This window comes from Martes martes (genome assembly GCF_963455335.1).
Source record: "Martes martes genome assembly, chromosome: 4".
Lineage (NCBI taxonomy): Eukaryota > Metazoa > Chordata > Mammalia > Carnivora > Mustelidae > Martes > Martes martes.
Genome location: NC_137891.1, coordinates 148,085,277 through 148,113,011, shown reverse-complemented (window position 1 = coordinate 148,113,011; position 27,735 = coordinate 148,085,277). Strand labels below are relative to the sequence as shown.

General features: G+C 49.8%; 2 protein-coding genes across 3 annotated transcripts in view; both read left to right on the top strand.

Moving 5' to 3' along the window:
* The window catches only part of MROH7 (maestro heat like repeat family member 7), a gene marked incomplete at both ends in the record, with an annotated part of 43,093 nt that extends 28,328 nt beyond the window's left edge, over positions 1–14,765 (top strand). Inside the window, 9 exons of the mRNA XM_080801701.1 lie at positions 820–957; positions 2,027–2,141; positions 6,698–6,838; positions 7,514–7,693; positions 8,270–8,425; positions 8,693–8,815; positions 11,811–11,913; positions 13,923–13,985; positions 14,521–14,765. Coding sequence (XP_080657827.1) covers positions 820–957; positions 2,027–2,141; positions 6,698–6,838; positions 7,514–7,693; positions 8,270–8,425; positions 8,693–8,815; positions 11,811–11,913; positions 13,923–13,985; positions 14,521–14,765 — 1,264 coding nt within the window. The remainder of the gene's footprint in view (positions 1–819; positions 958–2,026; positions 2,142–6,697; positions 6,839–7,513; positions 7,694–8,269; positions 8,426–8,692; positions 8,816–11,810; positions 11,914–13,922; positions 13,986–14,520) is intronic.
* Positions 14,766–19,586: 4,821 nt separating this feature from the next.
* The window catches only part of TTC4 (tetratricopeptide repeat domain 4), a 30,831-nt gene continuing 22,682 nt past the window's right edge, over positions 19,587–27,735 (top strand). The window contains exons 1-5 of one of the 2 annotated variants that reach the window (XM_080800966.1): positions 19,587–19,778; positions 20,339–20,456; positions 21,287–21,448; positions 25,322–25,399; positions 27,068–27,192. In XM_080800966.1, coding sequence (XP_080657092.1) covers positions 19,668–19,778; positions 20,339–20,456; positions 21,287–21,448; positions 25,322–25,399; positions 27,068–27,192 — 594 coding nt within the window. In that variant the 5' untranslated portion in view covers positions 19,587–19,667. The remainder of the gene's footprint in view (positions 19,779–20,338; positions 20,457–21,286; positions 21,449–25,321; positions 25,400–27,067; positions 27,193–27,735) is intronic. The other variant, XM_080800967.1, reaches the window with a different exon arrangement.

Genomic DNA, 27,735 nt, shown 5'->3' with positions numbered 1-27,735 from the left:
CCACTCACTCTCAGTATCTCCTGACGTATGTCCATATGTGATAAACTCTTTAAACACGAGAGCTGATGTTTCTAGAAAACTTTGTCTAAATGTAAACTTCATTCCACACACTGTCCATTTCCATTTTATTAAAGGTTTATCTATAGGTACACATACGCATCTGCAGACACCCAGTGCCCAGGACATAGTGGGACGTCTGCATGGGGCCACACCCCCACCCGCTCCTTCCCAGCACCACCCTGGGGCTTCAAAAGCACAGAGGCCTGGGTTCCAGCCTCCTCCATCCACAGGTTATAAAAGCTTCCCCCGCCCCCCACCCATACCGCCCAGGGCCTTCTGGGCGTCCAGGTCAGGGAATCCCTCCGTAAGTGCCCCGAGAGGGTGAAGGCCTAAGGTCAACAGGAGACTGTGCAAAAGCGAGGAGGGACGACCACTCCCCCAGAGAGCTGCCCAGGCATGGGCATGAGGGGGAGAGAAGGGGGGAGAGAGAGGCAGACCCCAGAGGGCTGGGGAGGCCTGACTCCAACGTCTCCCTCCAGGGAAAGAAGCTCAGGAGAAAAGGGAGGATAAAACACCATTTGGGGGAATTTTGCTTCTGTTGACTCTCTTTCTCAAAGCTAATAATTTTTTAAAAGCCGCTTTTGGTGGGTACACCGATGACTGCTACCTCAACATCAGCAGGGCTCAGAGAAGCTTGTCTGGCCAGATGGGAGCTGACAGGCGGGGGTGTGGGAAGAGGCCGGCTGAAGGGAGGTCCGGCCCCTGTGGGTGGGGGAGGGGAGTGGGGGGCATGAGGTCTCAGCCCCCTTGTCTCAGCAGCTGGGTGATCAAAGTGGTGAAAACCTTGCTGCTGAGGATGGGCTGCTCATATGAGGCCACCTTTCTGGAGGACCAGGGCGGCTGGGAGCTCATGGAGCAGGCGGAGAACCACCACCGGGGAGTGTCCCTGCTGGCCAGGTGAGGCTGGGTGGCCCGGCGCAGGGGTTGGGGGAGGGAGAGATTTGGGTTTGCATCTCTCCCTGGGCAAGGCCCTTCCCTCAGTCCCTCTCCTCTTCTTAGTGGCAGGGTATGGTCGACCTCAGTGGGCAGGACACTGAGTGCGGCCGGGACAGTGCCTGGCAACCGCACAGCCCTTCACTTACTTACGAAGCCCCTTTTCTCACTGTATGGGGACCTTAGTTCCTACGTTCATACAGGCATGGTGGCAAGGCCAAGGCCTTCATAGTGTGGTCTTGGGGCTGGTCTGCCTGTGTCCAGATCCCAGCCCACCACCTCTCAACTGTGTGACCCAGGGCAAGTTCTTGCCTCTCTCTAAGCTTTACCCTCAGTCATGTGGAAATAATAATAGGACCCATCGCCAGAGCTTAGGATGAGGGTTAAAGTACTCTGTATAGCCCCTGGTATATGGGAAGAGCGCAGCACAGGTTAGCTTTCACGGTCATTATGCTGACTGGTGGGACAGGGATCATCAGCCTACATTTTGCACAGCAGGATGCTAAGGTCCCAGAGAGGGACAGTTATGTATCAAAGGTCACTCAGCCAGGAAGTGGCAATGCTAGGAGATGATCGGCTGACCTAGACCGGGGTCTTCCCTGGCCCCCGTACACAGCCTCCCCTGGGGTTGGGAAGGGGCACCTTGATTCTGACAATGTGACTCCTGCAGGAACAATCTGTTCCTTAACCTTGCACCTTGAGTGCCCAGGATGCTGTTGCCCCCAGGGATCTCAGGATACAATTGCATTTATTGAGCACCTACTATGCTCTAGGCATCATGCAAAGAGCTGTGTGCTCTGTGCTCTTGGGCAAGCTTTCCCACTCTGAGCCTCAGGTTCTCCATCTGTAAAACAAAGCAGTTAAACCAGACGGCCTCTGAGATTCTGTGCAGATGGGAAATCCTGGGAACCCAGGAACCCAGGTGCCCCTGACTTGCTCAGAGTTTAGAGCGTCAGGCCAGACCCTCCCAGCCCCCCAGCAGGTCCCCTGGGGCTGGAGAGCCTGAGGACTGCTCACCCTGCCTCACCCCCAGGGCCATGGTGCACTACTCCTGCCAGGAGCTGTGCCGTATCCTCTACCTGCTCATCCCACTCCTGGAGCGAGGCGACGAAAAGCACAAGATCACGGCCACCGCCTTCTACGTGGAGGTACCAAGTGGGCGCGGGCACTGGGCAAGGCTCCTCCCCCACTGCCCGGAGCCCAGGCCTTAGTTCACATTATCAGTCATTTCTCCTGCACAAACAGTACTTAGCAATGGAGAATTTCACAAGCACGATTGCTCTAGGATATAAATACCTCGTAGGATCTCCCTTTGCTCCTCCTCTCTCCACTCCTTCACCCCATTCTACTCTTTCCAGATTCCCCGTGATGTGCCAAGCACCAGACTAGAGATGCAAGGTTGGAGGTACAAATATGAAATTGACTCTGCCTCAGGGAATTCTCAGTGTGGCAGAGAAGCCAGAGGATGCCCCAGTTATAAAATGGGGTGCCATGAAGTGACTTGTGCTCTGATGGGGGCAGCCCAGGATGTGGTGGGGGAATAGGAGACTTGAGGTGGTAATGGTGGTGGCGGGAGCATCAGAGAGGGCTTCCCGGAGGAAGTGACATCTAAGCTGAGTTGACTGTGTGGAGTGTACTGGGGGTGCTGAAGAGATTAATCAGGAGGTTGGTTAGGGTCGGACCCAGAAGAGGAGACCCGCCAGCAATAATAGCTAACATTTATTGAGCATTTACTCTCTTCCAGGCACGTTCTTAGAGTTTTACCCATATCGATTCACTTAATTCTCATGATAATCCTATGATGCAGATGCCATTTCAACCCCCATTTTAGAGAGGAAACTGAGGCACTGATTTAAGTCAATTTTGCAAGACCACTCAGCTTGTAAGTGGCAGACTCAGGATTCAAACCCAGACTCTTGGGTTCTCAAACCCACTCTTTCCTCCCCTGTCTCTCTATTTTATTTTATTTTTTAAAAGATTTTATTTATTTATTTAATTGGCAGCAAGACAGCGAGAAAGGAAACAGAAGCAGGGGGAGTGGAAGAAGGAGAAGCAGGCTTTCCACCAAGCAGGAAGCCTGATGTGGGGCTGAATCCCAGGATCCTGAGATCATGACCTGAGCCAAAGGCAGACACTTAACAACTGAGCCACCCAGGCGCCGGTCTCTTTAATTTAGAAAAAAATTGTGGTAAAATACACATAACATAAAAGTTATCATTTTCACCATGTTTTCACCATCGTGCCGCCATCGGCACTATCCACAGAACTGTTCATCTTCCTTCCCAAGTGCAGCCTCTGTCTCAAACTGAAACTGTATCCATGAAATACTGCCTCCCCATTTGGCCTCCCCAGCCCCTGGCAACCAGCATTCTACGTTGTGGCTCTGAGTTTGCTGTTGTAGGTTTCGAGGAAACAGAATCACACAATATGTCCTTTTGTATCTGGCTTATTTCACTCAACATAATTAGTCTTTGAAGTTCATGCATGTTGTTAACAAGGCTCAGAATTTCATTCTTTCAGGATGCCTGGGTGGCTCAGTTGGTTAAGCGGCTGCCTTCGGCTCCGGTCATGATCCCAGGGTCCTGGGATTGAGTCCCACATCGGGCTCCTTGCTCAGCAGGGAACCTGCTTCTCCCTCTGCCTCTGCCTGCCTCTCTCTCTGCCTGTGCTCACTCTCTCTGACAAATAAATAAAATAAAATCTTTTAAAAAAAAAAGAATTTCATTCTTTCTTTTCAAGCTGAATAATAGTCCCTTGTATGTATCTACCACATTTTGTTAGGTAGACATTTGTAAAGCCCACTCTCCTAACTGCCACTCTTGCTGTCTCTTGTGACCTTCTGGGCAAGGTCAAGCTGGGGTCTGTGCTGTCATCAGGGCCTGCAGTGGGGTCAGAGTAGGAGGCTCACTTTCTGCTCGGAGAGTAGGAGGCTCACTTTCTGCTCGGAGAGTAGAAGGCTAAGGAAGGCTTCCTGGAGGAGGTGCCCTCTGAGCTGCCAGATGGACAGGAGGCAGCATTTTCTTCCAGGCATCTCCTGCATCTCTTCTGCTTCTCCAGCTGGAGTGACAGTCTGGGGAGGAGGGACCATGTCGTGCTGGCATTGCATCCCCAGCCCCAAAAGTTCCTCAAGAAGTAGGGATTGCGTGGGTGAGTCAGTGCCCAGATGAACACTTGGCCTGGCCCCGCAGGCACGAGTAGTATGTGTCACCTCCAGGAGGACAGACGAGGATATGCTTCAAGGTCACACAGCTCAAGGAGTCCAGAGAGATTCTGACTAGGTCTGCCCAACTAGTTGGCCACTTCTAAGTCTGTGAGTGGCTACCACTTGTGGTTCTTGCGGGAGATGGTGGTGGTGGCACTTGTGGAACCTCAGGGGATGCTCCCATGTCCAGCACAAGGTCAGGGGCACTAGGCTTAACCTTTCCCGAATACTCCCCTGGAACCCTGAGCAGTGGCCCTCTGCCTGGAGCAAGTATCCTCAGCCAGGTTCAGTCCTTCTCCGGCTCCCCAGAGAGGTGGGCTGCGGTCAGCCAGAGCCGGGCCCACCACATTCACTGTGGCACCTTGATGCAGCTCACATATCCCGCCCCGGCCTCCCCAGCCACCTATGCTGTGATCCTCTATGTGTGTGCTTGCTGCTCCCAGCGGCTGGGCAACTCAAGGGAGCTGTGTGAGCTTGGCAAGTCCTGGAACCTGCCCGTGCCTCAGTTTCCTCATTTGCAATATGGGGATGGTGAATTGCCCACCTCATAGAGTTTTTTTAAAAAAGATTTATTTATTGTAGAGAGAGAGAGTACCAGAGAGCTCATGCGAGCAGGGGGAGGGGCAGAGGGAGAGAGAGAAGGAGAGAATCTCCAGCAGACTCCCAGCTGAGTTTGGAGCCCGACTCAGGGCTTGATCCCACAACCCTGAGATCATGGCCAGAGCTGAAATCAGAGACTGGATGCTTAACTGACTGAGCCACCTGGGTTTTGATGAGGATTAAATGAGTTCACATAAAGCTCTTAGGGTAGTACCTGCATCTAGGAAGTATTGTCTGTGAGTCAGCTGTATTGCTATTATTATTATTATTATTATTTATTATCATCAGTACCCTTCTCTGCATCTCTAGTGTGCAGCCCAGAACCTGGTGCAGAGCAGGCCTGACTTTGAGTTGTGTATCCGGGCAGAGGGAGGGCAGTAGGTGGAGCCCCTTCTGTACAGTTCCTGTCCCTCTGGGCCCTGGCCCTGCCCCTCTCCCCAGCTCTCTCTTCTCATCATAGCGACTCAGGGTCTCAATAGTCACAGTAGAGCTAAGGCCAGGGAACAGATTGGAGAAGTGTTTATGAGGATGAGCAGGCAGGAACTGAAGACGAGTTGGCTGCTGTGGATGGGAGGGTGGTGGGGAGAGGAAGGAGATGGGGGTGATGCCGGGTTTAGGCTAGGACTGCAGGGGGAGTGGTGGTGCTAGACCTGGCAATGCGAACACAGGAGGAAAGGCAATTCTAAAGAGGAAAGGAACCAAGTTTTATGTTGGACCTGAACTCTTGCACCAGTGTTCCCGAAGCACATACTTTCCCCAGAGCTTGTGTTGGGTAACAGGAACCCAGGGAGTAACGCTCAAGGAACCCAAGGAAGCCCCAGGGCGATGCAGGAGCAGAAGCATAGGCAGACGGGGCACTCGGGTTTCCATGTTCAGGGCTCCCAGGGCCTCAGAGAAGGAGCAGTCCAGCCTGGTGCGGTGAGGTCTGGGGGCATCATCAAACACGGCTTCAGGGGGGCCCAGGTTTTGGATGGAGCCATGCAAGGGGAGCTGGGGCTCTAGTGGAGGTGGCTGCCCTCGCAGAAGCATCCTGCCGGCTCAGAGAGGACAGAACAGCCTGGATTGTTCCACAAAAATGCGCAGCTTGGTTAGAAGCTGGTTGGTGATAAGAGTGTGGGCTGTAGAGTGGCATGGAGTGAATGAGGCCCCAGAGGCAGGCGGGGCCCGATGGTGAAAGGCAGCGGGGGGCACTGGGCCTTGGAGCTGGAGAGTGACATGTGCCGCCTTGCCATGAGGTGCTGATGGACATCGGGTGGAGGTGTCTGGCAAACTGTTAGTTTTCCAGGTTGGAAGCTCTGGACCACAGCACAGACTAGAGATGGTGACTTGGACATCATGTGCCCGGGGACACCAGTTAAAATCCTGAGCAGAGGACAGTGGGCAGAGGGAAGCCAGGTAGAGAGGACAGAGCTCAGCGTCACCAACATGGATGGCTGGGTGGGGACAGGAACGAGTGACTGTCCTAGCCAGACCAGGGCCGTCCAATATGATAGCCGCTAGCCACAATGGGGCCTATCAGCCCCCGAAACATGTCTGAATTGAAATTTGTTGTAAGTTTAATATTCACACCACATTTCAGACTTGGTTCAAAAAAATTTTTTTTAGAGTGTAAAATATATCAATAATGTTTATACTGATGACAAGTCGAAATGATAACACTTTGGATATATTGGGTCCGGCATCCCTACCATTAACTTCACCTATTTCTTTCTTGCTCTTTAAATGTGGCTACTAGGAAATTTAAACTGGCACACGTGGCTTGCCTTTGACAGCACTAGCCAGCTGGCCATCATTCATGCCCCATGCTCAGCCCCTGGTCATCCCACACAACTCCCCTGGGGAAGTGGGGTGGGGGGCTACCCTGCCCCTTGGCTCAGGGAGTCCTTCCTGGTACTCCCGCAGCTCCTACAGATGGAACAGGTGCGGCGGATCCCCGAGGAGTACTCGCTGGGGCGAATGGCAGAAGGCCTGAACCACCAGGACCCCATCATGAAGGTGCTGTCCATCCGAGGCCTGGTTATCTTGGCCCACAGGACTGAGAAGGTGAGCAGAGGGCAGGCGAGAGCCTGGTCCAGCCAGGCCCTGAGCTGGAAGAAGGAAGGAGCCTGGCCATCACTGATTCTCAGATGCTGGACTCCATTTCTGTCCCTGCCTGTAAAGCAGATAGCCTTTAATAATTCCCCGTACACTTTATTCTCATTGAAGTAGTTTTTAATCCAGTTGTTTTCACCATAATCCTGAAGGCTGTATGTCTAGGAGGGGTTGGGGATTGTAGTAGTTTTTCCTATTTTACAGATTAGGAAACCAAGGCCCAGATGGTTGGTGCACCTTAACATTGTAAAAAAAAAAAAAAAAAGTGCTTTGTTTTCCTCTCCCAGGTACTGTGGCAGCTCATGGCATAGAGGGACAAAGGGACAGGATGTAGGCTCAGAAAGCTAACTAGCAATGCAGGTCCTCTACCTGGTGCCAGCAAGGGGGTGGCAACAGAGGCCCTCGGCTGCCCAGACCCGGTAGGAGTCAGTGAGGCCAAAGAGGACTTTGGGGACAGCAAGAGGCTGAGGGAGGGCATTCCAGGCAGCTGGGATGGCATAATCAAAGCCCTGGAGGTGGAGCACCTGTCCTACCAAGTTCATCTCAGTGAATCAGAGGCTGGGTCTCCCACCTGGTGGCCCCTGCTGCCAGGTAGGAGCCCGCATCCCAAACGGTCCTGCCCCGCAGACTGCCAAGGTGCAGGCCCTCCTGCCCTCCATGGTGAAGGGCCTGAAGAGGATGGATGGGCTGCTGGTGGTGGAGGCGGCCCACAACCTCAAGACCATCTTCAAGGGGCAGGACCGGAAGCTGACGGACAGCTCCGTCTATGTGGAGATGCTGCAGATCCTGCTGTGCCATTTCAACGATGTAAGGGATCCCACGGGAGGTGGGGTGGGGGGCTGGGGGGCAGCCTCTGGAGGGTGTGGCCTTTACTATGCTGGGGACTGCAATAGCCCCCGTGGCCCGCAGAGGCAGGGCACAGCGGTATCAGCCCAGGGCGGGCGGGGGGGGGAGGGGTACCTCGTTCCAGTGGGCCCATGTCTTTTTGTAAGTGGATCGCATTGAGAAAGATCCTTCTCCAATCAGTTCTCACCGAGGGGACTCTTTTGAAATTAAGTCTCCCCAGACCCTTGCCTCATTGCAGTTGGCCCACCTCAAGGGGGCACCTGTTTTCCAGCAGAGGGGGGCATTTTCCCACTTGGCACTAAGGCACTTCTTAGGGGGTCCTGGCCAAGGAGAGCGGGCAGAACTCCAGACCTAGGCTCCAGTGAGGGGGATCAGCCCCATCCAGCGGCCTCCGCCCTGTTCTATCTCTGTGCATCTTATGCCCGGAGGGCCCCCCGGAATGAGTGGGAGGATAGCTGCCTGCTTCCATGTGAGGCTCAGAGGCCCAGGCAGCCTCTTGGAGGAGGGAGCCTGCCTGAGCCTCAGGGTCTGCCCCAGTCTCGAGAGGACGTGCGCTCTTCCTGCATCAACCTGTATGGCAAGGTGGTCCAGAAGCTGCGGTCGCCCCGCACCCCAGCTGTGGAGCAGCAGCTCATCAGGACCTTGGTGCCCCTGCTGCTGCTCATGCAAGAGGGCAACGCCAAGGTGAGCCAGGTGAGTGTGCACAGGCACTGGGCCCTGAGGCCGAGCGTCTCTCTGTGGAAACCAAGCCAGAGTCACTAACAATCTGCTACGGACAAGCCTGTGTTCCAAAGGCACCCATGTCAGAATTCCTCCTCAAGATGGACTTCACTTGTGCATTTCAAATTGGAATAGATTTCTCCAGAATGCAGTTTCACGACACTTTTTTTTTTTTCTGGAAGATATTCTGGCTGTCCTGGAATTCTCCAGCTCTGGTATTGTCTTCCTGTTGGTCCCCAGAAATGTATAAAGACCCTGTTCCGCTGTTCCTGCCTCATGGCATGGGAATTGCCAAAAAGAGCCTATAGCCAGAAGTCCTGGGACAACCAGCAGCAGACGGTGGCCAAAATATGCAAGTACCTTGTGAGTGCTTTCAAGACTACAGTTATTCCCGATGCGTGTGCTAGAGGTGGGCAAAGCTTTCCCCTTTTCTCTTCCTTCCTTTTGCATGAACATCCTGGCTGGCAATTCCACTCTTACCCACACGTAATTGGCTCCTGGATGTTCACCTGCTTTTCTGGCTTGTCACTTCTGGTGTCCTCCAGTGGCTTACCGGACACCTCTCTACTGACCCACACGCACTTGAAGCTCAGCATGCCTCTTCTGAGCTGATGCCCTCCCCCTCATTTCAATTCTGCTCTGTCCCTCTAGATCCCCAAAGCAGAAACCTAGAATTATCCTAGACTCCGTCTCCCTCACTCTCCACATTCGATCAATCTTAAGTATCCTAAACACCTCTTCATCTCTTTCTTCACTCTCTGTCCCCACACTCCTTGCCCTTAGTTTAGGGCATGGATGTCTCCCAGCAGGGCCGTCGATTCAGCCACCCCCCACCCCTAGCTCTCTCCACCTTGAACCTCACCTCTTCCAATTCCATCCCCCCTTGGGCCACCAAAGCAATCTGCTTCAAACATGAGTCTGTCTGTGTTCTATCTCTATTTCAAGAGTTCCCTTCAAAAATTCCCTTTTTTGCATCCGCAATTCCCAGGGTATATTCTCTGTGACACACACCCCACAGGAAATGCCCCACAGGGGAGAAAAGAGGTTCTAAGATGAATAGGTTTTGGAAACGCTGCCTTGTCATCTTCCTCTCGGGGGTTTGCAATGCCTTCAGCTCACTGAAGGCTCTGAGGTGGTCTGTGCTAAGATGTTCCGTGGTTGTTGAATCCGTGGTCAGGCCACCCATCCGCCATGGAATGCATGCTGCAGGAGGCAGCCCGGTCCCTCTGCGCACCATTTGGGAAGCTTTGCTATAAGTCCTATCTACGTCCCCTGCTGTCAAGGCACCCCAGGACGCAGACTCGGAGACAGAGATTAGCATGCAGGAGGGTTATCTGAGCATGGCCTTGGGATTGACACCTATGGACGGGAGGGCGGGGGCAGGGAGAGAGGTGAAGCTGCAGCATAGCTCTGGGGGAGCCTCAGCCATCCCTGCAGTGAGATTCCCCACATTTGGGGCCAGGGCCAGGTCTTTACACACTCGTGTCTGTTTGTTACTGGATGCCAGCCACCCTGGGAAGGGACGTGACCTTGGGCCAGCAGTTCTCTTCCACGGAGGCAGTCCCCAGTGTTGGGGGAGAAACACTTTACCCCAAAGGGAGATCTGGGTGGGGCATGCCAGCACCCCTCACAGCAGTCTAATGAAAATATGCAGAGTAACAGATGGTTCCTAGGGTTAAGAAAAGGGCTGGAAACCACCACTGTCAGTAATGCTCAAAATCCCTACAATCCAGGGTCTGTTATTATTACCATCCTTTCACGAGGGAAAAAGAGGCCTAGAGGAGGTGTTCGGCCAGGGCACTAATTCAAATACCCCCAGTGACCAGGGAGCGGGTGGAGAGTGGTTGTGGGTGACACGGAAGTGGTGGGGCCTGTGTCAGCCTGGAGGGCCAGGCCCTGTTGAAAGCATGAGAGGGTGGGTACTCCTGCTCATGGTGTAGGCCACTCTTGTCAGCTCCTCTGCTTTCACAGGAAAAGTCAGAGACCCAGATTTTTATAAGACATCAATTAGCAATCAATTTAGCTTGTTGAAAACACTGTGCTGGTCATGGCTCTGCCAACTCCTTGTGGTTTGTGGGCTGCTGGCTTATGACCTCTGCACTAGGCCCTTCTAGAGCCTCTGTTTTGGGTTTTCAGCATCAACAGGTTTGCTCATGAGAGGGTCAACTTCTAGCCTTAACTTTAAGGAGGGAGCAGTAACCCATTCATTCATCCATCCACCATCCATCCATTCACCCATCCATCCAATGCTTTCTGGGCATCTATGCCACACAAGGCTTTTTCCAGGATGCTGAGAACTTGGAGATGAGTGAGCTGGCCCCTTCTCTTGTGGGAGCTCTGGATCCGGTGGAGGAGATAGGTATAAATAATCACAGCACAATGCCATAAGTGACATGACAAGGGCTGTGCAAGGTGGTGTAGAAACATGAAGAGTGGTGAGATGCGCTCTGAAAATTGTGAAAGGCTTCAGGGAGGAGGTGGCTTCTGAGCTGAACCTCAAGGGATGAGAGAGAACTATCAGAAGAAGAAGAGAGGGAAGGATACCCCAATCAGGAGCAATCGCTTGTACCAGGCATGGAGCTGGGGAGAGCCGGGGCCACATCCTGGCATTGGAGCAGAATGTGCATAGCAGGTGGAGGCATTGGTGGAAACTGAGGTTGAGAAGCATGATCATGAAGGGTTTGATGCCAGGCTCAGAGTTTATTCCCTGACATGCCGATTGTCAATAGGAGAGTAATTGTACCAGATTCTTCTTTATCTCCTTCAACAGCCTCTTAGCAGGATGCCTGCCCCCGAATTTCTCCTTGATCAAACTCATCCTGAATACCACTGTCAGATTATTTTGCCCCCAAACATTGCTTTGTCATTGCTCTATCAAGAATGGATGCTGGCTTCCTATTTTCTAATGTCTAAGCAAGACTTATTCCTGTCTGGCTTTTAAGGACTTTTAAGACCTCTCTAACTCTCTAGTTTATTCTTCACTGCTCTGCAACTTGAATTCTTTACCCTGATCAGAACTGTCTCCTTATCTATCATGTCCCTTGAATGCCATGTCCATTCCCACTCGGCTGGACTTTTTATTTTAGAACTTGCCTCTGAGCTGCAGTGGGGGTGAACTGGAAGAGGATACACCCAAGCAGGAAGACCATGGAAAGGATTGTTGCAATCCACTAAGAGAAGAGGAGGCCTGGCTCTGGGGGCCTCAGGCAGAGGCCAGGATGGGTGGCAGAGAAGTTTAGGAGGCAAGAAGCCGGGGCTTGGCTGCCTGACAGGGTTACCATTCCTAGCTTTGGGAAGAGTGGATGGGCAATTAGTCCCTCTGAGGGCTCAGCACTCTTGGGCTTTCTCTTTGTCCCAGGTGACTACCCACCAAGACAGCGCCTTCACATTCCTCAGCCAGAGCCTGGAGTATGCCAAGAATTCCCGGGCCTCCCTCCGGAAGTACTCAGTCATGTTCATAGGTAACCTGGTAGAGCTAGTTTTGCTGCTAGGACTCTGCCTGCCCTCCATTTTGCTTCCTCCACTTGGAAGGGAGCTGCCAGTCCTCCTGGCACCTGGGAAATGCCTCCCTTGGGTTCAAGGTTTGGCCAGCAGACAGTCATGGTGCAAATTGGAAAGGCTTTTAAAAATCCTCCTCCAAATCCCTCCTCCAAAATCCCTGCTTAGGAAGTGGGCCACAGGGTGGATCCAGCCTGGAGTCCTTGTGCAGGTCACAACCTTGGCAACTGTACACAAGGGAACTGCTGCTTCCTGCCCTCCCTCGCCCCAGTACAACATGGGTCCAGGACCAATGGGAGCCTACCATTGACTGTGTCAGGAGGGGCCAAGCTGTGCAGTAGAGTGAAGTAGAATCTCAGCTCCATGATCCCCTTTCCGTGTGACCCCAACATTTCCCATAATCCCAACCTCTGCCTTTCTGGGGAGAAAACAACTAGATTCCCCTCACTCAGAATGCCCCACCTCAGCCTCAGACCCTTCTGATGGCTTGCGGGCATATCTCCTCCCAGTGACTCCCTTCCTCTCCCTCAAAGAACCACACACTCTTCCCCAGGACCAAGAGACCCTGCTGCCCAGGAGCTTGGAGAGAGGATGACCTTCCCATCCCCCACTTTGAAAAGCCATGCTTCTTTTGGTTCCTTTCTCCAATTCACTTGTGGTTTTCATCGGTCCACTCACCCCTGCACCCATTCACTGGTTCAGTTAGCAAACGTTGCTTGATACTCCCCTCTGTGTCAGGCACCATGCCTCGTCTAGAGAAACAGAGAACACATCCGGAGGTGATGTGGATGGCAGGGATGGGCAGTGGTGGGGACTGTGCCGTGAACATGATCCAGGCAGGGACAGAGGAGCAATGCCCAGGACTGGGGGCATCCCTCAGAATGTGGGGTTCTGCTCACAGGCAGCTTCTCACACAGAGTGACATTATTTCCTAGATGCTGACTTCTCCAAATCTTGCTCCAAATTAATCATATGTAAAAGCGTTAGTGTTTAACACTTGAGTGTGTTCTCTGAGTCAGAGGCCTGTGCTGGGGGAAACCAAGCAGGGGAGAGGCTGTGTCCTCCCACACACATCTCCCTCCCCAACCCCCCGCCTGGTGCTGTGATTCCTAACCTCTTGAGGGTTGGTGAAACCCTGAAGAAAGTTATGAACACTTTCCCTAGAAGAATGCATGCATGCATACAATTGTGTGTGTGATTTAAGATCCTCAGGGACTGCCCTGCCCACTCCCCCACCTCGAGCTTATGTAGACTTGAGACCTCAGGTCTGGTGGGAGAGGTTCATAAGTCACAAAGTGCATCACAGTATATACAGGTGAGGGAAACTCCGATGTTCTGAGAACCCAGAGAGGCACCTAACTTAGTTTGGGCTCAGGGTCAGGAAGGATTTCCTGCAGAAGTAATTATGTTAAGCTCAATATTCAAGGATAAATAACAATGAGCCAGGCAGAGAAATGTGGGAAGGGCCTCACAGCAGGCGGAGATCTGGCCTGGTCCCATTCAATGACCTTTGGGAAAGGCACGTGGGCAGGGAGCAAGGGAGGGCAGGACAATGTGGCCGACGAGCAGAGTCTCAGGCCCTCCAGTGCCCCACCAAGCACCTGCACTCAGGGTCCCTCACACAGATGCTGCCCAAACTCACTGTAGAAGGGGGCAGCTGAGGCAGCACCTTCCCGAGTCTCAGATGAGGACACTGAGGGCCAGCCTGGGTAAGGGACCTCGGGCCACACTGTCAGAGTCAGCAGCAGCCCAGATCCTATCCCTGTCCCGGTGCCACCCCTGCCCTCTGGACCTGCCATCTCTCCCAGGACCCCTGTTAGAGACTCTGTGCCAGGGTCAAAATGAAGTTCTCCTTTTATGTCCTCATTCGTGGGACCCGAGAAGGGTGGGAGAGTTTCTCTTAGGAGGTCTGGTCTGGGGGGGGGGTCAGAGTCGGGAGGTGGAGGCACTCATGTCTTGGATTACACTCAAGGGTCCCTGGTCCCCTGCATGGAGAGCATAATGACAGAAGACCGTCTGAATGAAGTTAAAGCAAGTAAGACATACCCTGAGTCTTTGAGAGCTCGGGGGGCCAGCGAGAGAATGAGTGGTCTCACAGTGGGTGACAGGAAACAGAAGGGATAGGTCTCAAAGCAAGTGGCTTCAGCTCAGCCCAGCTGTGCTCGTCTTTGTCCACGGCGAGCAGTACTAAGGGGTCACCAAGACACAGAATACACAGCCCCACCCTAGGAGAGTTTACAATCTAGGAAACTAGAATAGAAAATAGACCCCAAACCATTTAGTGCAGGGCGAGTAGTTCAGACTCTTATTGGGGCAGATTAATTTTGTAACTGGGAAAACTAATGGGAGCCTGAGGGTGGGGCAGTCCCAGAAAGCTTCCTGGAGGAGAAAGGTTTTGATTCAGGCTTCAAAAGGCAGGAATGGTTTGAAGAGCTGGGAGGAAGGTGAGATGAGGGGACGCTGAGCAGAGTGCCTGAGCCAAGGCACAGAAGGGAGAAGGAAGGATGAGCTGTGAGACCGATGTGGGGACGCGGTCTTAACAAGCAGCCTTTCCCCTCCCCATGCCCCAGCTCTGGAAAACCTGAGACATGACCCAGAAGCATCAGTGTGCATCTACGCGGCCCAGGCCCAGGACCACATCTTGGCCAGCTGCTGGCGGAGCTCCTGGCCGCTGCCGCATGGGGACTCGTGGGTGTGCGACCCGGCCGCCACACATCGCTGGAGCCCCAGCTGTGAGAACCTACCCACTTCCCACCAGCGGCGCTCCTGGATCATGCAGACCCTGGGCTCCTGGAAGTTGTCCTTGAAGCAGTGATGTCCCCGAGCCCCCAGCCCTCCTCAGGGGTGGCCATGGCCACAGCCATTCCCCCTATAAATGCCACGTGGCTTACCTCTCCCTGTGAGTGTTCCCTCATGGGAGACGCCATAGCTCTGTGCAATGCTTCTGCAAGATGAGTGTGGCCTTCGCTGTTGACTTGGTCAACATCTACAGACTCACGCAGGCTGTTTTGTCCACATTTTATAGGTGGGGAAGCCAAGGCTCCAAGAGGTGAAGGGGCTTCCTCAAGGTCACAGAGCAAGTCTCCTGCCTGCCTCGCTGCCCCCCTCCCCCACAGGGAGGGTAGAAGAATAAAAGGGGAGGATATTGGGGTGGTTTGAGGGGAAGGAAAAGGAGGGACTCTCCCACCCCATGACATCGGCATATTTGCAGCCCTGACCTCTGAGTCCCACTCTTGGGGCTCTGCTCAGAGATTGACTGTCCCTTATATGGGTCACATTCACTGATCACCTAACCTGGACCAGGCCTGCTCTGGGTGCTGGAGGAGAACAAGATGAGTCCCAGGTCCTTGTAATTCATACTCTGAGGCAGTGGTTCGCAAAAGGGGTGACTTTGACCTTCAGGGAATATTTGGCAATATCTGGAGACATTTTTGGCTGTTGGGTGGAGCCCAGAGACGCTGCTAAACATCCCATCGGGCACAGGACAGCACCTACAGTGAAGAATTATCCATCCCGAGTTGTCAAAAGTGCTCAGGTTGAGACACTTTGGTCTAATGGAAGTATCAGAGACAGGAAAGACACCAACAGCCCAGTGCTGTGATGAAGGGACTCCTGGGAGTTGTGAAGTCCAAAGATGTACCTAGGCTAGCAGGGAGTGGGGATGTCAGGGAAGGCTTCCCAGAGATAAGACACTTCCCCAAACACTTGGGGGCTTAGAAAGATGACCGCGTGGTGGGGGTATATGGAAGACAGGAAGGTGCATGGGACCAAGGACCAACTGCTGGTACGTAGGTTCGGGGGATCCTAGAATGTGTGTTTTTGGGGGGAGGAAATCAGGACCAGGACTAGGTCCCTAAGGCCTTGGAGGCTGTGTGAAGGAGGGAGACCTCAGGGAGCAGCGGGAAGGCATGGTGTGGTATGAAGCTGAGGAGAGATGTGGGCAAACACTGGCTTTAGAAAGCTCCTTCCTCTAGAGGATCAGGAACCCCACAGACACGGCTGGTGGGAGTGTGGAGGGGTGCAGCCCTCTGGACAAGAATCTGTCATTATTCGGTCATACCAAGTTTAGGCACGCCATGAACTGGCGATTCCGCTCATAAGCACACATCTTGGATGTGTGCTCTTCCCACGGGTCCATACAAAGAGATGTATGAGGAAGTTTCCCGTAGCGTTATTTGCGGTGCCTGGGAGAGGAGGCGGCCTGGGTATCCATGGTCAGGGAGCGAAGGGCACCGTGGAGCTCGTGCAGCAGTTCGAGGCTGAGGGGGACGTGTTGTCCCACGGACGGGACCTAAAACCTAGTGCTGAGGAGAAAAGTACATAAAAAACGCGTGCATGAAAGAAGTCACATTTTGCGAGAACACTTACAAACTGAAAATACAAATTAAAATACAGAGTGGTGGGAAGGAGTAAGGAGGAGGGCTCTGGGGCATGAAAGGGAATAAATGATAAAAGGGAGGGGAAGAAAGCTCATCTGTGGTAGAAGGAAAGTAGGGGCGGGCAGTGAATAAGAGCACAGACAAGATGACTTGGCTGGAGGCTTGGGGGAGGAATGGAAGTCTGGACGGCAGGGTCGGATGGAAAGGGGGACCAGACCTTTGGGAGATGGAGAAGAGCAATTTTCAGAACCTAGTGATTGATAGGATGGAGGAAGGGGGAGGGACAGTGAGGTGCTGGGGGTGCTATCTGCATTTCTGGGTGGATGACTGGGTCAAGGGTGTCCCCCCCCCCCACACACACACAGTGGTCCCTCTGGACCAGAAGCAGTTTCAGGGAGAGAGGAGTTCAGGCTGGATGTGGTCAGTATGAGAGGCTTGGCATCTCATGGTGGTAGAGACACCCACTGGGTGCCTGGCGGCACAGTGGGAGGCTGGGTAGAGGGAATCAGGGTGGAAACAGGGTTGGGATTCTTCGCAGATAAGGCTGAGGTGAGATTACCTGGGCGAGGGCGTAGAGTACATTTAAGCTCTTGCTCAGATGAGGAGCCCATGAAGTTGACCACACAATCATCTGCCAATAAATTGTAGGCTGAGACCATCGGGATTCTGGGCCTAAGAGAGAGCAGGAAATGGGAGTGGTGCTTGTGCATAACCTTTTCCATTGCCAAGAATGTTCATAAGCATGGCCTGCTTGGAGTCTCACAGTAGCCATACGGAGTTATGGAGAAGGCAGGCTGGCTTTAGTGCCACATTCTATAGATGAGGACAGGGCTTGAAGATGAGTGGGCCTTGTCCAAGTTCACACGAGAGAATAGAAGTGTGGGTCCCAAAGTTCTCCCAAATCCCATGTTGGAGCTCTTTCCACCCAAAGACACTGCTGCTTTCATTGCCCAGAACCTAGGTCTGGGCTGACTTTGACAATCGACAGCTGTCACATTCTGGGTCTGGGTGGCTTCGAAGTACAACAGAGGCTGACAGTGTCAAGTGCCAAGGCCCCCAAGTTGTGTTGAGTGGGAAGGGTCCAAGAACACTCAGCAAGTCACTTCCTCACTTCCTAAGCCTCCCCCAACACCACCTGTAAAATGAATTCTTGCCTCTCAGGGTTTTATGGGAATCAAAACATGGAAGCCAAAGGATTTGTGGGCTCTGTACCCAAGAAAGGAAAAGACAATGAAGAGGAGAATGAAAATGGGAACCATTAGGGAGCAGACTGGAGGAGGAAGTGTGGAAAAGGAGGCTCAGCTCTGGACGAGAGGAGACCCTTGGACCAGGTGTTCTACTGGGCGTGGGTGGGCGAGAAGGGGCAGGACACAGGTGCCCTGGAAGGCTTACAGCCATCTGGGAGTCATCCTTAGCCCTGCTGTCTGTCTCACCCTGGAAGGCTTACAGCCATCTGGGAGTCATCCTTAGCCCTGCTGTCTGTCTGTCTGTCATGATCCAATCATGACCAAGCCTGCCAGCTCCACTACTGGGCCTCCCATCTCTCCTCTCCCCTGGTCTCTCACCAGCAGCCTGGTCAATCTCTTAATCCCGCCTCCTCCCATCAGTCCTTCACCGGCAACCCAGGCCTTCCTAAAATAAACGTGCCCTTAGTTCCATCACTGGCTCACCATCCTCTGCAAGATAAAGGCTACAAGATAAAGGCCCGACTGCCCTCTGGCTGCCATTGATCTTGCTGGCCTTTCCTCTTGACGCTTGTGGTACCCAGCATGCCAGGCTCTTGCACACCACCATGTCTCTCTGATAGGGGCTCCCACAGCTGCCTAAACAACTGAACTCCTCTCCAACTCCCATCCATCTGGGAAGACCTTCCTCATCTCTGCTCTCAGCTCCGCAAACAACGCGGGTCTGTGAAATCTCGCTGACTCCCGGAGGTAACACCCACCCTTCTGTGCCTCCACTGTGCAGACTTGTGAAAGGCCCTGCTTTGGATTGGTCTCCCGCGTATCTGCCTTCCAGACCAGGCTGTGGGCTCTCTGAGGCTATAGCGTCCATGGCCGCCGGAGGGCGCACCTGGAGGGGAGCTCTTGTTCCCATCTTGGCTGGGGTGGATAGGAAGGTAGGTGGTCAACCTCAGAAACAGGCATGTCTGATCACATAGCCCCTTTCCTTGAAACTCTTCAAGAGGCACCACTGCAATCTTAGGAAGACGCGAGTCCTCAGAATCACTACCCACCATTCCTCCTACTCCACCTACTCACCGTCTTTCTCATTCTGCTCCAGCCACCGCCCACCTTCCACCCCCACCTCCCCTCCCTGGGGCTGCGCACTGCCAGTTCCCTCCCTAGAGAAGGCTTTTCCCCAGATAGGCCCTCGCCCACTCTGGGACTCCTCCTTTGCTCGAAAGCATGTACACCCCGTTTAAACCGCACCCCTCCCCCCAATAGGGACATCTGGATGGCTCAGTCAGCTGGGTCTCTAAAGCTTTTTTTTTTTTTTTTAAAGATTATTTATTTATTTATTTGAGAGAGAGAGAGAGAGAGAGAGACAGAGTGAGAGAGCATGAGAGGGGAGGTCAAGAGGGAGAAGCAGACTCCCCATGGAGCTGGGAGCCTGATGTGGGACTCGATCCCCAGACTCCGGCATCATGACCCGAGCAGAAGGCAGTCCCTGAACCAATTGAGGCACCCAGGTGCCCGGGTCTCTAACTCTTGATTTCAGTTTAGGCCATGACCTCAGGATCCTGAGTTGAGCCCCCCACCTGGCTCCCTGCTTAGCCTGGAGTCAGCTTGGGACTCTCCCTCTCCTTCTGCCCCTCCCCGCTGCAAACCTGTGCGCGCATGCTCTTTCCCTCCATCTCAAAATAAATCTTAAAAAATAAAAGCTTTTCCGCGATAGCTTTTGCTAGCACCTAACAGCCTCTTATATCTTCTGCATTTACTGTCTCTTCCACTATCTTATCACCTCCTGGACAGTGGGATTTGATCTGCTTTGGCGACCACCATAGGCCTGAACACACAGGGAGCTTGGGAAACATGTATTGACTGGCTGAACAAATGAGTGAACGAAGCGATAGTGGGGCATTGTGGGACGCTGGGTTAACCCACCACCCCATAACCTCGGGGGCGGGGCGGCCTCCAGCTGAGGGGAAGGCGGGGCCGGGGAGGTGCTGGGCGGGGCAGGGCGGAGCCGCTCGGCCGGGCCCCAGAAGGGGCGGAACCCTAGGCGCGCGGGCTGGCGCGGCCCGGAGGATTGACGGAAAGGCACCCGCGCAGCCGGAAGTGGACGCGCAGTTCTCGCCGCAGCGACCGTGGAGGCAGAGCTGAGGAGGGGTAGCCATGGAGGCGCCCGAGCCGGACGCTGCTGGCGACGATGCCATGGACTCGTTCCTGGAAAAGTTCCAGAGCCAGCCTTACCATGGCGGCTTCCACGAGGACCAGTGGGAGGAGGTGGGCGGCCTGGGGCCCCGCACGTGTGTGGCGGCGTCATCCAGACCCCCGGGGCTGGCTGGCAGACGCCTCCCGCGCCCGCGACCCCCACCGCGGGCCTGCCCCGGGATAGGTGGTTTCCACCTGGGAGTGTTGGAAACTAGGACCCGGGGTTTGGGGGCCCGTCTTCGCGGCCAGTACCTTTAGGAGGGCGGGTGGCCCAATTACTTAACTTCTCTGAGCCCGTGTCCTCATTTGTAACATTTCCCTAACTAGAGCCACAGTCTCGTGGGATCGCGGCGGGAGTGAAGGGATATGGTGGATGAAGTGTCTGGAACCTAAAGAGCGCTCAGTTAGTGGTGACTCCCACCGCCCTCGTAAGATTGTGAGCCCCAGAAGAATCGTTAGAGATCCTTATCTGCGCTTGCCTCTTCCACGTGGGAAACTGAGGCGTGGAGAGGGAGCGAGCGAGCTAATGATGACTTGCAAAGCATGATGAGTCAGAAAACTGATAGATATGGAATTGGATCTGCCCTGTGCAAAGTCTTATTCCTATAGTTCCTTCTTCTCTTCAACTCCAGGAATTTGAGAAGGTCCCCCTGTTTATGAAGAAGGCGCCATCTGAAATTGATCCCAACGAGAACCCTGACTTGGCTTGCCTCCAGTCCATTATTTTTGACGAAGAGCGATCTCCAGAAGGTATCTTACATGAGTCTAATATTTGTTTTGTGTCTCCACTAAATTGAGATAAAGAGTGAGTCAGAAAGTTTCTGGTAACAACTAGTAGTTAGCCTGGGCTAACTCGGCACTATTCCACATACACTCCCCGCCCCCCCCCCTACTAAATGCTGGGCTTTGGGGATAAAGGGATGAATAAGATTGCCCTCAAAGGTCTCATGCTGCAGTGGATAGCCATATTGTTCTGTGTGTATGTGATAAGTGCCCACATGTGGATATGGACTAGATGCCGCGGGAACACTGAGAAGGGGAGGTACGAGTGGGCTAACAATGGATTAGAAATTTGAACTGATTCTTAACAAATTTATAGGCTCTTACTAAGGTGAGGAGAGGGGAATTTGCATTCCAGGGTATAAAATATAAGCAAAAACAAAAATGTAATTTTCCTCCATTTCTTCAGTTATTAAAAAAAAAAGTCCTTCAAACGGTAGGGTAAATATACTTTATTTCTTTATGCATCTTTTTATTTATTTATTTTTTTGGTAAGTATCTAATAATCTACCTTGTAAGATACTTGGAATTGATTGTAGCATTAAATACATATGACTTTGCTTCTCCATGTTGGTACCCAGTTTTATAGGATTAATTCTTGAGTTTTCTTTATTTTTTTTTAAATTTGGTTTATCATATGTAACATTGTTGTATGATTTAGGATATATATTTAATGAGACTTTAAGAAAATAGGAAAATGATTATTTTTTTATTTTTTTATTTTTTTTAAATTTTTTTATTTTAATAAACATATAATGTATTTTTATCAGGAAAATGATTATTTATTCTCTTCTTTGCAGAACAGGCCAAGACTTATAAGGATGAGGGCAATGATTACTTTAAAGAAAAAGACTATAAGAAAGCTGTGATTTCGTATACTGAAGGATTAAAGAAGAAATGCACAGACTCTGATTTGAATGCTGTCCTTTATACCAACCGGGCAGCAGCACAGTACTATCTAGGTAATTTATTCTATTATTTGGTGCTTTCTAAAGAATTAACTTATGGTAAAAGCCATTATGATGAGAATGTCAGAGGAAGAGCTGCTTAATCCAGAAAGGTAAGCTAGATTACTCTAATTGAACACTGATCTTCCAGGTAGATTGGGTGAAAAGGGAAACTAGAGAGATTGTGTAATTTTTGCTATCTGAACCAAATGAGTGACGTACTTAATATATGAATTGGTATGATCTGAGATTTTTTTTTTAGCCCAAATGCTTCTCTCTAAAAAAACATGTTTTTGTTTTCGGCCATTTACCCTCTTCTGAAGGATGCTAGAAGGATTCAAGCAAAGAGTTTTTTGTATGAGAGAAACTATCTTAAAGTGAGAATTTTCTTTTTCTTTATTTTTTTTTAAGATTTTTAATTTATTTATTTGACAGAGACCACAAGTAAGCAGAGAGAGAGGAAGAAGCAGGCTCCTGGCTGAGCAGAGAGCCCGATGTGGGGCTCGATCCCAGGATCCTGGGATCATGACCTGAGCCGAAGGCAGAGGCTTTAACCCACTGAGCCACCCAGTCGCCCCATTAAAGGGAGAACTTTCAAAGGGTATTCTCTGGGACCTGAAGTGAGAAATATTCTTTGGCCAGTGCTGCTGCTTTGTTGGAGATTGCAGTGCACAATGTGTTAAAGATGCGAGATGACCTGCAGCAAAGAACTTTACCCTTTCATTCTTAAGTTTTGTAAGCCCTCTTTTCAAGTAACACTTAACTAACATGCAGGCCTCTTCTGCAGACGGGACTTTGGGAAACACTTGTTATTAAAGAGACCTGGGGGGACGCCTGGGTGGCTCAGTTGGTTAAGCGGCTGCCTTCGGCTCAGGTCATGATCCCAGCGTCCTGGGATCGAGTCCCACATCAGGCTCCTTGCTCAGCAGGGAGCCTGCTTCTCCCTCTGCCTCTGCCTGCCACTCTGTCTGCCTGTGCTCGCTCGCTCTCTCTCCCTCTCTCTCTCTCTGACAAATAAATAAAATATTAAAAAAAAAAAAAAAAAAAAAGAGACCTGGGGCCTCTGAGGGGCTGGTAGAGAATAAGCCTTGCAGTCTAGCTGGGATGAGTCTGCTGGGTCTCATCACCTCTTGAGCAGTGTTTCTCCCCAGCCATAGTCTGCTCCAACTGTTGTCTCCTTTAGCATGTTTCATTATAAAATTCCAAATACTAAAAGTGGTATAGAACTTCAGAGATTATTTGGGCCAGCCAACCCCCTCATTTTACATACGCCCATAGAGGGACCCTCTGATGAGTATGAGAACATGGACTGAAAAAACCGTTCTTCTGACTTCTGGAGGAATACATTTTCTTCAGCAGATGAACTTGAGTTCTTGTTCTGTGTTAGGCAGTGGTGTTGAAGAGAGGAGTAAGATCTGGCCTTTTCCGGAAGGAGTTTCATTCATTTCCTTATTCAGTCAGTAAATATATATAAAGCATTTACCGTGTGCTAGGCATTCCACTGTGAGCAACAGCTGCATAGTTCCTTTCTTTGGGGAACTTAAAGACTGTCATGTGTAGAGCTAATCAGATCAGAAGAAGCACCTGGCAAGAAGAAAACCATGTGTGTGTGATGTCAGAGGAGCAGAGGCATAATAATCACAGTCATTCTTTAAATGAGATCTCACTGGTATAGCTTACAGAGCACTTTCACATTTGTTATTCCTCTTGACCTCATAGCAACTATGTAAGGTAGGTGAGGTTAACAGCTTTATCCCCAGGTAGTAGAACATGCAACTGTAGCGGAGTACTACAGTCAGTTTAGTAAAATGAACTGTGTAAGGCTGCACAGTGCTAGGATTAGTGTAGAATCAGGTTTGATTTGAAGTGCACTAAATGGAAGTCACCTTTACCCATACTTCAAGAAGTACCCAGTGCTGTCAGTTCCTTAGTCCTTTGAGTTTCTGCAGTACAACTTGTCAGCTTTGGGGCTTTCCCTCTGCTGGCTTAGAATTCAGTTTTCTTAGTCCTGATTTCTTCATTTAACCATTGTCCTTTTGTTCTTGAGCTTTAAAATGTGTTCTTTGTTCTTACTCTTGTCTCTCTGGGTTTATGGCATTTTGAGGGAAAGGGGGAGAGTAGTGGAGGTTTAGTTAAATCCTTATGTTCGATCTACCACCCTTAACCAGAGGTCTTTGGATCTCTTTTATATACATTTTTTTCCATAGTTAATATGCTGTCCTTCCAATTTTGTGTTCAGTTCTTTTCACTTAATTTTATAACATGAACAGTTTTACCTGTCATTAAGAATATTTGTGAATACTGTTTTAAAAGCTACATAAAATTGCATCATTTGGACATACCGGTGTTTACACAGGTGGTATTGAGTATATAGCTGCTTTTAGGTTTTTTAAAACAATGCAGTAATGAACACAGTTGGTGGTTAAGTTTTCCCACGAATCCTGATTATTCTTAAGGCCGAAGCCAGATTTGGCAAACTGTGGCTCCCAGGCCACATCTGGATCCTTAGCCTCCTGTGAGCTAAAGATGTTATTTTTTTTTTTTTAAAGATTTTATTTATTTATTTATTTGACAGAGATCACAAGTAGGCAGAGAGAGAGAGAGACAGAGGAAGGGAAGCAGGCTCCCTGCTGAGCAGAGAGCCTGATGCGGGGCTCAATCCCAGGACCCTGGGATCATGACCTGAGCCGAAGGCAGAGGCTTTAACCCACTGAGCCACCCAGGCGCCCCAAAATGTCTTATATTTTTAAAGGATTGTAAAACAAAGAAGAATGTGTAACAGACCGTATGTGGCCTGTAAAACCTAAAATATTTACTGTATGGCCCTTTATAGAAAAATTTTGCTGACCTCTGCACTAGATTTTTAGAAGTGAAAATAATAGGAAAATACCAAATATTTAAAAGTGAAAATCTCCTTTATGTCCTTCCAGTTTGGATAACAGTATGTATGATAGCACACCTTTTTTTTTTTTTTTTAATATTTATTTAAGAGAGAGTGAGTACAAAATGGGGGAGGGGCAGAGGGAGAAGGAGAAGCAGACTCCCCATTAAGCAGGGAGCCTGACTTGGAGCTCAATCCCAGGACCCTGAGCAGAAGGCAGACACTTAACTGACTGAGCCACCCAGGTGACCCTACACATCTTTTTTTTTTAAATGCATTTACAAATATATATGTGTGTGTACATATGTTGGTATATTTAGATTGGTTTGTTTTACAAAAAATAGATATTTTACAGTAGAACAACCAGTTAAAACAGTATTGCACAGGCATCCTATCATGCCTTTTACGTGCACATATAGCTCACCCTTTTTAAAGGTTGCATAATATTTAGTAGTGTGGATTTACCAGAGTTCTTTAATTGTTACTACATTGAGGATATTTAGGGTATCACCAGTGTTTCATAATTCACAAATAAAACTAATGCTGCAGTTGACACGCTTTTACATTTATCCTTGCATATTTGTCCAAGTATTTTTAAGGGTAAGTTGTTAGAAGAATATTTTTGGGTCAGAGTATATGCACAAATGCATGCTAATTTGCTCTTTTATTTACCCATAAGAGTGCCCTTTTCCCATGTTTTCACCCATCCTGGATATTATCTGTTTTTAATTTTTACCAGTTCCATGTTAATTTTAATTTCTTCAGTCACTGGTGATGTTGAGCATCTTTTCGTGGGCTTGCTAGCCATTTACAGTTCCATGGACTTCCAGTGTTACAAGTATTTCTAAGACTTGATGAGCACAACTATATATTTTTTTTAAAAACTGTTGTGCTCTGATTTATATTTCTCAAAGAATATACAGAAATGTCTGTGTGTCTACACATGAAATTTTGCAAATATTCTGATCGCAGTCTTGTTTTCTCTTTTACTAAATGGTGCCTGTTAGGCAATTTTCGTTCTGCTCTCAATGATGTGACAGCTGCCAGAAAGCTAAAACCCTGCCACCTCAAAGCAATAGTAAGAGGTAAGTATTGTAGAACCACAGTATGATTGTCTTTACGGAAAAGTTGCCACTCAGTGCACTGAAAGTTGAGGCATTTTAAGCTTTGATATTAAGGTGCTAAGATACTAATGAAGTCACCTTATTTTTGCAGTCTTGATATTAAGTTCCTGGTCCTTATCAATGATAACATGCTGTTTTAAAAAGAATTTCCCAGAGAATAATAAAACCCTTTATATTTTAAGAATTTGTGGAGAAATTGAAACTCCTCGTTTTAAATTAGTAATAAAATTAATTAAAATAAAGTAATTCCAAAAGCCACATTCTAATTTTTTTTTCCCGAATTAGCTGTTTGAAAAGTGAGATCTTCAGATGCCATGTTAATTAAAAGATAAGTTACGGGATCTTTGCTGATAACTCTGATGCTGAGCTGTTCCCAGATTATATTTTCTTTTGTGGTCTGACCTTTCTATGTAATAATAGTGCTAATACTACTTTTATACTTTACCTTTTCTTTGAGAAGCTCAGAGGTGCTTTGTAAACTTTGATTTATTCATCACATATTAATCCTCCTTATACTTCCATGATCGACTGTTTTATCGTAAGCCAAATGCTTTACCAAAGTTAATGCATTTTTAGGTATGTATAGTTAGGGGTTGGTATAGGTAGATCCATGTCCCTCAGCTGTAGGGAAAGAAGGTACTGTTCAAAGATTGGCAACTGGGGCGCCTGGGTGGCTCAGTAGGTTAAACCTCTGCCTTCGGCTCAGGTCATGATCCCAGGGCCCTGGAATCGAGCCCCGCATCAGGCTTCCTGCTCAGCTGAGAGCCTGCTTCTCCTTTTCCCTCTGCCTGCCTCTCTGCCTATTTGTGCTATCTCTCTGTCAAATAAATAAATAAAATCTTCAAAGATTGGCAACTAAAGTCAGTGTAGTCCTGTGGAATTGGGACAAGCTGGAGTCTATAAATCTTGAATTGTTAGTTTTACCTCAGCATGTGACCTTGGCAGGACACCCACTCTGAGTGTCAGCGGGTGTCTGGAAGATGAGGTTGGAGTCTATTGACATCTAAGCCCTTACAGTTCTGATATTTGGAAATTCTGCGGGAAGTCTAAAGAGGCTTCCTGGAGAACAACAAAAGTGGTGAGAGGAGAGGCAGGTTAACCTGGAAGCCATTAGGAATAATTTTAGGAGAGACCTAATGTCTTTGGTCTTGCCATTGCTTTGATGAACGGCTGAGGTCAATTTTGCTTTCTGTCTATATTTAAATATCATCTGAGATGAACTTTGTTCTCATTTGCAGATGAGGAACCTGAAGCTCAGAGTTGCTCAGTATTTTATGTAATGTCTAGTTGGTAAAGAGTAGAACCAGATTTCCAGCTCGAATCTGTCTGACTCTAAACCCTGTGCACTTTGTCATTAAGTTGTAGCCTTTTCTACTTTAAAAGTCCTTAATGTCAGGGTGGCTTACAGGAGTTTTAAGCTGAATGGGCCCTAGAGATCTTTCTGATCTAAGATAAGTAAAATATTCTTCCTTGTCTGGGGAATGCAGTAGTAGGGGCTTTAAACATCTGTTTCTCTTCAGAATGCTGGCTGGTAGCTGGTGGGGTTTGGGGATGGGGGCTGGTTCCTGCTCAAGGGGAACTCTTTCCATGCATATTGTCCACGTATTCTAAAGGTTCTGGGTTCTACAGGTGCCTTATGCCATCTGGAACTGAAAAACTTTGCTGAGGCTGTTAACTGGTGTGATGAAGGGCTGCAGATAGATGCCAGAGAGAAGAAGCTTCTGGAAACGAGGGCTAAAGCAGACAAGCTGAAGGTTGGTGGCAAAATCATTAGCCAGTTGGCATTTGTTACTTAGCATTAATTTATTAGTATTTCCCAGATTGTGTCTTTTGGGTCATTGTCAGTTTTTTCTTTTTTAAAAACAAAACCCAAAAGTATTCCCTACCTTTGGAACTCTGGAGGACACAGACAAAGACAGAAATAAATAGTTAAAATGTGACAGAAGCAAGCAAGAATATATAGTATATATAGTAATAGTATCTAACGTTGCCCTGGAATGGCAGGGCAGAGATCCTGATAGCAGAGAAGGTTTCCTGAAAGAGGTGATGTCTGTGTCTAATCTCTTGAAGACTGAGCAAAAGTGTACTCCACTGGAGGGTGGAGTAAGGATTGGAGAACATTCCAGACAGGAGAAAGGATAACCATCAGCAAGTCCTTGATACTTCTGAAACTCAAACCCCTCTTTGAAAATAGAGAATGTAATATATGCCTCAAAGGTTTTTATGAGGATTAAATGAGAATGTGTGTGTGTATGTTAGCACATTTCTTGACTTATGGTAAGGAGTTGATAAATTCG